Raw genomic sequence first — 12,287 nt, forward strand, 5'->3', positions numbered from 1 at the left:
TATGTTAGTATTTTTATTTATCAGTTATCGTAAAATTGTGGTTAAGTCTGAAAAACTGATGAAAAGATTTGTATTTTTGTCGCAGGTTGAAATGGCGGAATTACGAGCAAAATATAGTTACAAAGAGTCGACGGAGAAAAGTTTCGCGCAGAAAGATGTCAAGTAATGTCGTAGAAGAAATTAAATAATGAAGTTGTAGGAAAGTTGTACTCAGAAAGATTGGCATAAGGCCTTAGAAAAAATAAAGAAGATGAAGAAAGGTTTTGCTCAGGGTGATCGCGCCGCAATGCCGTAGAAGAAATAAAGAAGTCGGAGAAAATTTTCGCTCAGAAAAATTGACGAAAAGTGTCTCTCAGAAATATCGGCCCAATGCCTTAGAAGCCGACTGGAAAGTTTCGTTGAGAAAGCGAGCGCAATGCCTTAGAAAAAATAATGAATGCGGAAGATAATTAACCGAAAGTGCTAAGCGAAGCGAATGCAGATTTCGAAGAAGAAAATGAAGATTTAATTGAGCGACCGTAAGATAATTGACAGAGACAATTGATTAGGTAATTGTGTGAATGTAATACCATAGAGCTAAAACTTCTTTTGATGAAAAATAAATAAAAATAAAGTATGCGTTTGCTATTGAATGTTGTTGTTGTGATAGATAACATACCTGTGGAAAACTGACAATGTTGTTGATTTATGTAGTTGAAATGAAATAGAACGAGATGCCCCACGTAGAGAAAAACGCCCCCAATGCATACTTAACTTTGCAAAATTAGGCTAAGCGAGCATAAAAGCGTTCAAACTTAGGCTGACAAAGCTAAACGTGGTAACCTCGTCAGATTTTGTCGAACAATAGTAACGAACTAAAAGCGGCGTAAAAGCGTTCAAACTTAGGTATCGAAGTTAAAAGTAGTAACCGTCAGATTTTGTCGTAAATAGATAGTAATGATTAAAAAGCGTTCAAACTTAGACCGGCGAACTTAAAAGTAGTAACCGTCGATTTTTGTCGAGCGATAGTAATGATTAAGCGGCGTAAAAAAAACGCTCAAACGTAAAACGACGAAGAAGCTAAAATGTGGTAACCGTCATATTTTTCGTAAATGACATGAATGAACTAAGCGAGCGTAAAAAACGTTCAAACGTAAACTGACGAAGCTAAATGTGGTAACTTCGTCAGATTTTTTTCGTAATGATAGTTATGAACTAAGCGAGCGTAAAGCGTTTAAACTTAAAGCGGCGAAAAGATGGTACCAAAGTGATGTGTCTTGACCGCTTCGCTTCTAACGGCGGTGGAGAGATAAGCCAATGAATCTGCATGACGTATGTCATTTCGGGGTCTTTGAGTGATAGAGATGCTATCAAATTATCGAGCAAGACTATGTATCAAACTAAGATAAGCTGCCATACGCTCATCTCTTGCTTCAAAAGACCCACCAAACCGATTGGCAACAAAGGCGAACTCCGTGTATAACCGGAGCTTTTCGCGCCCCGATCAAAAAGCGTTCTCAAGGCACAAATGATGACCTCATACTTGGGCCGTTATTTGAAGTGGCGAAACTAAGTCGCACAGATTTCCCAATCTTTTCTCCGCTGGGTTTAACAAAAAAATGCATTCAATTCCAAACCCAGATTACTATGGGAGCCATCTCAGTAAACAATCCATAAGTCAATGGGATTAGGAATTGCGTTTTCATGTTGGTCTTAAGCCCCCCATTGGCGGCGAGAATGTCTTCCATAGATTCTTCCTGGCGTAAGAAATCATCAATAGGAGAATCATTAATCGGAAAATCAACTATCAAAGAAGCCAGAGCATGTCCTTTTTCAGTAATATGACTGTCAAAGACAATGCTATATGTACTAAGATAACTTTCCCATTCGGCTAATCAACTTGATTCCTGTGCATCACGAAAGATCTTGCGTAAGGGATTTTCAGTATAATTATGACCAACCTCCCCTGGAAGTATGGTTTCAATCGGTGAGCGACATGAACAAATGCAAGTGCAATTTATTCCATCTTTGAATAACGAGACTTAGCTCCGGTTAAAGTCTTACTGATAAAAAAGACGGGTCTACCATCATCAATGAAAAGAACAGCACTAACAGCTTGAGTTGTAGCTGCCAGGTATATGCCACTAGGTTGACCCATTAAAGGACTTGTCAATATAGGAAGACTGACCAAGTATTTCTCGATCTAGTTGTTGCAATGCCATCTCACAATCAACATTCCAAGTTGTCGCCCCCTTTAAAGTCTGGAAGAAGGGATGACAACGATCATAATATTTAGAAATAAATCTATGAAGAGCGGCAAGCCGACCAGTAAGTCATTGAATTTCCTTCTTCTTCTTTTTTTGGTGATGGCATACCAATAACGGCGCGTATCTGATCAGGATTAGCCTCAATACCTCTATGAGTCATGAGGAATCGAAATTTTTCGGAAGAGGCCAAAAGAATATTTGGCCGGATTGAGTTTCATGTTATACTTGTTAAGCCTATCAAAAACAAGTTGAAGATCAGAAAGATGATCACCAGTATGCTTCGATTTAACGACTATATCATCAATATAAGCCTTCATTATTTTTTTTCCCCACCGATCGGAAAAATTGTATTGACAAGCTTTTGGTAGGTTGCACCGCATTTTTCGGACCAAAAGGCATAATAGTGTAGCAAAAATGCCTTGGTCGGTGATGAAGGCGGTGAACTCTTGGTCATCCACATTCAAAGATATCTTATAGTACCCTGAAGAAGCATCCATGAAAGATAGGCGTTGGAAGCCCGAAGTGGCGTTCACCAGTTAGGAAATTTGTGGCAACGGATACGGATGAATCGGACAAGCTCCGTTAAGGTTCAGATGACCTTTATGATGAGTGGGAAGTTACATCAAAGGGACTTCGTGCTAAGTGGGGTGAAATCCATTTTATCCAGAAGATTTAAATAGACAGACGCCCCCGGTCGAGCTTATGTGGAAAATGACACCTGCCATTACCTCTTACAAGAGTTAGAGATTTTAAGCGGTACACACGTTCGGGTCCGACTGGAGATTGTCTTTTTCTTTGCGTGTAACCAGCCTATCTAGGTCGGTAGTTTGTCTGGGATTGTGGTCTTCCATCTAGTTTTATACGTGACACCTTCCATCCCTCTGCCGGGTCCGACTGTGCGGGATGGCAATTTTCTCAAATCTGCGCGAGGTCGGCCTTCCTGTCGGGCCATCGATCTAAGATGAAGGTTTTCCTTATACTTTCTTCCGTGGCGCTTTTTCCCCGTCAGTCGGACACTGTCTAGGATGGCGATTTTCCGCAAATCTGTGAGGTCGGCCTTCCTGTCGAGTCGGTCCGATCACGGGATTAAGGTTTTCCTTATACTTTCTTCGTAGCGCCTTCTTTTCGGAGGCATTTGTACCACCGTTTGCGGTAGCGGCGGCGGTCTTCTCATGACGCCTTCCTAACATAGTAAATGTATACGTAACTTTTTGTCACGTTGTTGCTTGATGTTCAAAAGTGAGTCGACATCCTTTGGCGTCTTGCAATTGTATGGCGAAAACGATTAACAAATTGATTTTCTAGTTCATTGAATTGGTGAATTGATCTTGAAGGCAACTTACTAAACCAAATAATGCTTCTCCCTTTAGAGTTGATGGAAAGAGCTTACATATGAGCGGATCATCTCCACCCCATAATACCAACTTATTTTTGAACGATAGAACTTGCAGGCCAGGATCTCCTTCCGACTCATCATAAAGTTCAAAATTGGGTTGTTTGAAGTCGGGATGATGGTAAGCTTCCTGAATGTCGAGTGAAAACTTATCAAGTACGCCATCATTGACTGTCAAGTTTTTCATTCTTACATCCCTTGACTTTCTATCATTAAGTTCTTTTGCAATCAACTCTTTTAACTGTTGTTTTGTTAGAGTTAAAGTATTGGCTCGAACAACTGGACGCCCCCGATCGTGCCCATGTGGAGAAGGATACCTTCCATTATCTCTTATTGGAGTTAGAGATCTTTGGTGGTACACACGATCAGCTCCGACCGGTGATTGTCTTTGTCTATCCCTGTAACCAGCCTGTCTAGGCCGGTAGTCACCCTTGGCCGGGTGGTCGGAATAATTATACCACTTCTCCATATTTTGTTCCTCTTGTCTGGGATGCCCGCCTTCCCAGTCATGTCGGACATATCTCGGATGGCGGTCTTCCCTGAAATTGCTTCTCAGAGGTAAATCTTCCATTTGAGATCGGACATGTCTAGGGTAGTAGTTATCCCTGCCAATCCGATTCTCCCCATAAGTACGGGTAATAGGGTCATTACTCTTAGAGTGTGCACTGGTTGATTGTGTTTGAGAAATAACACGTTGTTGAGGACGATGAAGTGGATCTTCAAGATGGTCCCATACACTGGAATGGCCTGCGTCCCTTCGTGGTCGCCTGATGTTGTTGAATTTGCAGCCTCATCCACCGGCCTTTGCCTCTTTGCCAGCTTCCTTCTCAAGTTCCTATTTTAAATTTTTGACTCATTGTAACTCACGCTCAACCGTATTAAGAATGGCGATAGCGGAGGCGGTGGTGGAGGCGGTGGCACTGCTACGGTTGGATGTTGGGAATTGATCTTACCACTAGGAGCAACTTGATTGTTCAACGGTTCTTGCATTGGCCGATTTGAATTTCGAGGGTTGCAATTCCTATTAGTAGGAGGAATATGTTGACTATTTGGTCTGCTTCTTGTGCTTACCATCTTGATTGTTTTACGTGATAATGAATTCTAAATTCCCCACAGACGGCGCCAATTATGTTTCGGCAGTAAACTGCTTCAACACAACGAGAGCAATGGTAAAGAACACACTAAGAGACAGAGGAATTTGATATTGGGGGAGATGAAACTGAACCAAATAATGGCTGCCTACGTACCCAAGATCTGTTCTCTAGGGATCAAGTTTCCACGTAGTTCCTTATGAAAAATAATGTGGTATTTATATAGGTAGAGTAGAGAGTCCTTGTAGCTCAAGTAATCTTGTATCTTGAGTAATTGTGATAGAGTATAACTGTCAACTGATAACTATCTCTTTGATAAGAAATGAATCTGGACATAAATCAACGTATATTAGTGGCAAGTCATGTGGCTAAGGTTCAGTCTTAGACACATGAGTTAATGGGCCTGTACATTGATCCATGATATTGCGAATTGGGCTTTAGCCCTGTTGATTAAATGAATAAAATAGAGACCCCTACTAATGGACGTTTTCCACGTAGGTGGGGGTCGAAACATAAACAATAAATAAATAACATCAATATTACCACTAACTACTAATCACCTCCCTGATTGTGAGCTCAAGTCGGGTATTGATATATACAATCTTTTAGAAAATGATTAGGTTAATTATATGGACTCTTACGCGAGCAGACTGGTAAGTTCTCAACTAGATCAACCTATATTGCCTTAAAAGAAAGTTAAATGTAAGGTAGTTTGGTCTAAATTGGTGTGGGGTAAATTTGTGGTACCAAAACACTCCTTCCGCGCTTGGCAACTCTTGTCTAGGTGCTTGTCTACACAGGACATGTTGGTAAGTAAAAAGATTATACATCATTCATGTTATAGTCTATGTGGCATGCAAAGGGAAAACTCTAGACATCTCTTCTTTTGTGAAAACACGTAGATTAAGTTCCTCAAAGATATCTTTTCTTTATTGATTTAGAGGTATTTAAATAGGAGATTACAACTGAGTTGGGAGATTCTCTCTACTTATCTAACTATCTCTACTTATCTAATGAGAACTGAATGAAAGAGTGTAGAGCATATGTAGTGCTTAACCAAATAAGGAGGAGGGCGCCGAATTCTTTCTGTCTTATCAGGGGGTGGTGTACTGGTAGATGGAGAAGTTTGTGTGGAATTAGATGGTATAGTTGTTGGTTGAGTAGCCAAGGATGGACTGGTATTGGAAGTTTCAGTGACAGGTGTATTTGGTGAAGGAGGTGTGGGGGATTCATTGAGTAAAGGAATTGTGATTCCATAATTACTTGGGAGGGAACGTGGAATATCTGTTGGACTATCATCATATGAAGGATTGTCATCTAAGGATAATGGTAAAACAAGAGAGGATTGTTGTAACGCCCGTATTTTAAAAATACGTTTTTATCTATTTAATTAATTAATTTAATTATTTATTTATTTTCAAAATTCGTCGGATTGGACTCGGGATACGTGGGCCTGGTTTTGGGCCCGAGTTGGTGTTGGGCTTGGGTTTTGGACCCAAGTATATAAACACATTTTTCTAGAGAATAGGGTTCAGAGAAAAATAAAATATTAAAAATGGAGGCAGAGAAAAAGCTGGATTGCTGGAGGGTGGAGTGCGACGGTTCGGACTACGAGGGATTCGTCGAGCTGTTCATACAGGTGAGTAGCTATTTTGCTATTTCACCGGGTTTTCCGTGTATCGGAGTATACCGACTAAGGTTTCAGCCTATTAATACTGTTCATTATACTGTTGTGTTGGACTTCGTGACATTTGTATTATTAAACTTGTTATATTTCGGATTTTGTCATTAAACTGTCGAAACTGTGTTAAAATTGGGTAAACTGTCGAAGCTCGATGAAAGCATCAATGGCGTCGCCCAAAACAGTATCGAAATCGTGTTTTTGACTTGTTGAACTTTCTGTATTTGTTGTTGGTGTTTGGTGGTGGACTGATGAGGGTCGAGTGGGGGCAGTGGAGCTTGGAGGCGTTAATGGCGCCGGTGTTTGGGCTGTGTTTTTGGTTTAAATTGGTTGTTGTGTTTTGTGGTGATGTGGTGTGAGAATGGATGAGTGGGGGTTTGAGGGAGTACGGTGGTTGGGCTGTTGGGAGCCTTGAACAGGCGTCAATGGCGCCGAACGTCCATTACTGTGTTACTGGAGGTTTTGTTTTGATGCGTTGTTTAAAATTGTTTAAACTGTTTTGTTGTGGTGGGTTGGTTGAGTGATGTTTGGTGGTAGTGGGGATGGTTGGGGGGCTGTCGATTGAAGCTCGAAGCTCCATCAATGGCGGCGGTACTAGATCCAGATCTAGTTTTGGCGATGTTGGATCTAAGGATTTGTGATTTTCGGTTTCATTAAAGTTGTATGGGTTGTTGAAATGAGTAAAACCGCGGGGTCAAAATGGGTGGTTGTGTAGAAGGTGTGGTGGCCGGATTTTTGGTGGCTGTTGGTGGAGGGGAAGATGAACAGTAACCATTTCGGTTTGGGCCTTGGGCCAAAACCTTTTGGTTTTTGTTTGGGCCGGTTTAGATTGATTGGTTGGGCCGGATTCTATATTAGAGGGTTGGGCCCGATTATGTTCTAAAGTATTGGGCCAGTTCATTTCTATTTTTTTGTTTGGGCCCTTTTCCTATTAGTTGATAACTTGTTATGGGCCAGTTCTAATTTTTGTAATTGTGGGCCGGTTTTCTTTTATTTTTGGACCGAACCACTTAACTGTTTTGGGCCCGTTTCTAATATTGCATGGACCAGTCCATTGGACTTAAAATAGATCTAATTGGGTCTTTAAACGTTTAGACTTTCGGGTTCTAAGGTTTGGGCTTGGCCAGTTGGGTCCGAACCATTACCCTTGGTCATGAGCCCATGAGCCATGCACCATTGACCTTAGCCATGAACTATGGCTATGACCCTGAACTTGTCGAACAGGGAAACGACAGTTTGACTTTGACCCTGATATGTTGAGTTTGACTTTGACCTTTGACTTTTGACCTTTGACCATGACATGTTGACTTTGACTAGGACAGTTTGACTTTGACCTTTGACCATGGACGGTTGACTTTCACCTTTGACTTTGACGATGACAGTTTGACTTTGACCATGACATGTTGAGTTTGACCTTGACCATGAGGTGTTGACCGTTGACCGTTGACTGTGAATGTGGACTTTTCCAGTTTTTCATATGTTTGTTTATATGGATATATATAGTAATAAAATATTGTCGATATTGTATAACTTGGTTGGTCATTATCTAATTTAGATTTGACGTGAGTAGTGTGTAAAGCATATATATATTGGGCTTTGATTGTGGACTGTGGACTGTTTAATTGTGTTACGTTTTATGTTGTATTTTGTATGGACAAATCAAATGATAAAATGTCGTGGAAGCTTGTATATATTTGGTTGTCATTATCTAAGAAAGATTTGACAGTGATGTTGTGTATTTTTGACACGTGACGATATTGAGATATTAGGAGATATTATATTCCTTATACGTTATAATAAAAATGTATGTGATACGTTGAAGCATTGTGACATGATATAATATGTTGGGATATATATATATTAATGCAATATCTTGGAGAAATGTATATACGCTCCATTATTATATATGTGAGATGCTACTATGAGGTAGCATAGTATTGGCGAATATTTGCCCACGGGAGTGTGGTGTAGTGCAATAATATATTGGCACGTGAAAGAATGAAAGTGACTATGAGATATAATTGAGATGTTTCTAGATATTATGGCTTAGTGCAATAAGGTAATTGACCCATTGTGATATAGTAGAAATGTTTATGAGTCATTAACGTTATGACACCTGAATAAATTACATAACGAAAATCCTAGAACCCGACTACCACAACTCATGTGATTGGCCCTTCCGGGCGTTTGAATCGAATGGCTCCCGGGCCCTTTACGGCGTTTGAGTTAATCTGAATGGCCTTCGGCTGAACGTAATGAATAGTGGCTTGATTATTCCGTTCCAAAATAGAACGATGATCTAATATTTTATGCGAATAGTGGCATTACTTACATAATTGCTTCCGTGTGAGGATTTACGGTGTCGCGGCATCCCGCCGGGGTGGTTACGTCTGGAGTGGTTCATTATGTAAGGGGGAGGCATGTGGATGTACATGTTAAGCGTTGGGTAGCGATTGTGGTAGCCAGGAAACTAGGTAAAACATAGATACGATGTGATTTTAGGGACACGCAAAGAAAACCTGAAATAATATAATTATGGTAATAAGATTGGTTGGTTATTGGTTTAGTTCGAACCTAAAAACCTCGATGGAGGAACTACATGCCTTATTTATGATGTTGTTGTGTGGTTAGTGGGAAGTTAAAGGCCTCGATTGGAGGAACTACCTGCCTTAATTATTGTACATAAGGATGTTATATTAGTCGTTGAAAGTTAAGGCGCCTCGGTGGAGGAACTAACTGCCTTATGGATTGTATATATATTTGTATAAGTATATGTTGTATTTTAGGGCTACTCACACCAAAGATTTTTTATAATCTTGACCCGATTTGCATGTTTGCTTATCGGGTGTGTTCATTCAATGAACATAGTTGATAAGTTTTTTGTGTTTAGTGTTGAAGAAGAGTGGTTTCTTTGCTTGTGGTTTGCGTTAGCATTGCATTTCAGGATGTATTTTGTTTTCCCTTAAGGTGATATAGATTTTCAGTCTAGACAATGTATTTGTACTTTCATTTGTAATTTTAAATAAGGAGTTATTGAAAAGAGATTTGTAACCTAATCTTATTTGTAAATTTTTGTAATGAAGAGGACATTGGTTTAAGTTAAAATTTTTATTGGTTTTTTAATTATCTGCATATTTAAAACTGTTTATGGGTTTTTGGAAGTTGAGAGTGCGTCACACCTCGGAGATCGAAGAGTCGGGAATAAATAATGTTTTTCCGAATTCTGTCGAAATTCGGGGTGTGACAATTGTATTGGTGATATGGGTATGTCACGAAAGGGGAAAATACCTTCATAAAAAGTAACATGGCGAGAAGTAGATATAGTATTAGTTGCAATATCAAAAATGCGATAACCTTTTTGTGCATGTGGATAGCCAAGAAACACCCTAGGTTTAGCCCTCTGATCAAATTTATGTTGAATGTTATTATTGTGCATAAAACATAAGCTGCCAAAAACTCGTAAGCGAGAATAATCAGGTTTTGAACCAAACAAAATTTCTTGTGGGGATTTGTGTGATAAAAGAGGAGTTGGCAGTTTGTTAATGAGGTATGTGGCTGTGAGAACGCATTCACCCCAGAATTTTAAAGGTAAATGTGCCTGAAATCGAAGAGCTCTAGCTACTTCAAGAAGATGATGACGGTGTTTCCGCTCTACAACCCCGTTTTGTTGGGGAGTTCCAACGCAACTTCGTTGGTGAATGACATCATTGTCTAAGAATTTTTTTTGCATATCTTTAGATAAAAATTCAGTTCCATTATCAGAACGTACACCTTGTATTGTTGGAAAAATTTCAGCACCGTTGTTAGAAAAAATACGATATATGTGATGCTGAAATTGAGTGTGAACCATGGCAAAAAAATATTGCAAAACTTGTTTTGTGTCAGATTTAAAATGCATGAGATAGAGCCAAGTGCAACGGCTAAAATCATCTATAATGGTTAAAAAATAACGAGAACCATTTAATGAAGGTTGAGAAAAAGGGCCCCATATATCGCAATGAATCAAAGCAAAAGGTCTAGTAGTATTAATTGAACTCAAAGGAAAAGATAAACAAGCTTGTTTTGCTTGAGGGCAAATATTACAAGTTTTATTTTCCAAACAAGAAATAAATGGAACCTTGTTAACTAGATGATGGAGAGTGCAATAAGAAACATGGCCAAGGCGCCAATGCCATAAATCAATGGTAGGTGGTTTGATGACGGTCATGAATGTTAAGCCGCTTGAAAATAATACAACCCTTCATGAATGTTACCCTTCCCAATCATCCTCTTTGTTGATTGGTCCTGAAAAACACATTCGTGAGGAAAAAATGTTACTACACAATCATTTGATTTGGTAAGTTGGCTGATTGATAAAAGTTTAAACTTGAAAGATGAAATAAAGAAAACATTTTCAAGTTTAATGAATTGGGACAACTGTACAGTACCAACATGAGTTACAAATGCATTTGAGCCATCAGGAAGACCAACGGAAAAAGGATGTGGACATGGTTTGTAAGAAGAAAAAAGTGATAAACTATAACACGTACATGTGATTAGAGGCTCCTGTATCAATAATCCACATTGAATTGGTGGGAACGGTAAGGGCAATACCTGCTAGATTTGCATTGAAATCTGCACTACCTGAAGAAAGCATGGCAAGTAATTTGTTATACTGTTCCTTAGTGACGCTAAGAGGTGTCACCATTTCAGGTTCTTTGTTATTTGTTGCGTTCTAGGGTACATAAGATTTCTTTGGAGGATAGCCATGGAGCTTGAAACAATGATCTATAGTGTGGTTATCTCTTCCACAATGATTGCAATGAAAACGTGGTTTTTGATTGCCACGATTGAAATGGTTTCCACGATACGCGGGCTTTGCAGCAAGTGTAGCTTCTTCTAGAATAGGAGATGAAAAAGAATGTATCTCTTGATGTTTTTCTTCTTGACGAACAAGAGAGTAAATCTTGGTAATGGCAGGAAAGGGATCCATGAGAAGTATTTGGCTGCGAAGTGGTTTGTACCTATCATGGAGACCTTGAAGAAATTTCATTGCTCGATCGTCAAGGATTTGAACTGCAAAAAGCTTGCCATATCCACAAGTACATGGCTGAATTATAGCAAGAGAATCAAGTTCATTCCACAAGGACTTGAGCTTGGTAAAATAAGCAGAGATAGACAGGTCGTCTTGCTTTGTGTCTTTAATATATTCCTTGAGTTGAAAGACTAATGGAGCATTTGATTGAGAGTAGCGTTCCGCAAGGTCCTTCCAGATTTCTCTTGCAGATTCAATGTATGCAATGGTTCCACGAATTTCATGATTCACAGAATTGAGTATCCAGCAGGAAACAAGGTCATTACATCTTTGCCATTGAAGAATTTTAGCAGCATTAGTTGGTTTGTCAATTGTACCATTAACAAAACCAAATTTGTTCTTCACTCGTAAGGCCATAGTTATGGCACGAATCCATGTGTTGTAATTGTCACCTGATAAAGAAGGAGCAACCAACACAGTGGATGGATTGTCTGAGTGATGCACAAAGAAAGGACCATTTGAGGAAATCTGAGTTGTATTAGACTCTGGTGTTCTAGGGGTTGGTGGTACATCCATTGAACAAAGTAAATATAGAGGAAGATAGAAAAAAAAAAGTGTTTTAACTTGAATAAAAGTGTTGCTCCGATACCATGTGAAAACACGTACATTAAGTTCCTCAAAGACATCTTTTCTTTATTGATTTAGAGGTATTTAAATAGGAGATTACAACTGAGTTGGGAGATTCTTTCTACTTATCTAATGAGAACTGAATGAAAGAGTACAGAGTCCAACTCTTATCAAGTATTTTCCTGATTTGTTGGAGTGTATAGATATGTTAATATCTTTGAATGTCCTTACACCA

The 12,287-nt window shown here is 39.3% G+C and overlaps 1 protein-coding gene across 1 annotated transcript; it reads right to left on the reverse strand.

Annotated features, from left to right (window-relative positions):
* Positions 1 to 11,125: 11,125 nt before the first annotated feature.
* LOC147483312 (uncharacterized) lies at positions 11,126 to 12,001 on the reverse strand. The gene has a single exon (XM_086579533.1). It carries the CDS (start codon positions 11,999 to 12,001, stop codon positions 11,126 to 11,128), a length of 876 nt encoding a protein of 291 aa, XP_086435659.1.
* Positions 12,002 to 12,287: the final 286 nt, after the last annotated feature.

This window comes from Coptis chinensis, chromosome 8 (assembly GCF_015680905.1).
Source record: "Coptis chinensis isolate HL-2020 chromosome 8, ASM1568090v1, whole genome shotgun sequence".
In the NCBI taxonomy this organism is placed as follows: domain Eukaryota; kingdom Viridiplantae; phylum Streptophyta; class Magnoliopsida; order Ranunculales; family Ranunculaceae; genus Coptis; species Coptis chinensis.

Excerpts from the sequence above, each read along its gene's own strand:
- LOC147483312 (XM_086579533.1), bottom strand. The coding sequence starts at position 12,001 with ATGGATGTACCACCAACCCCTAGAACACCAGAGTCTAATACAACTCAG.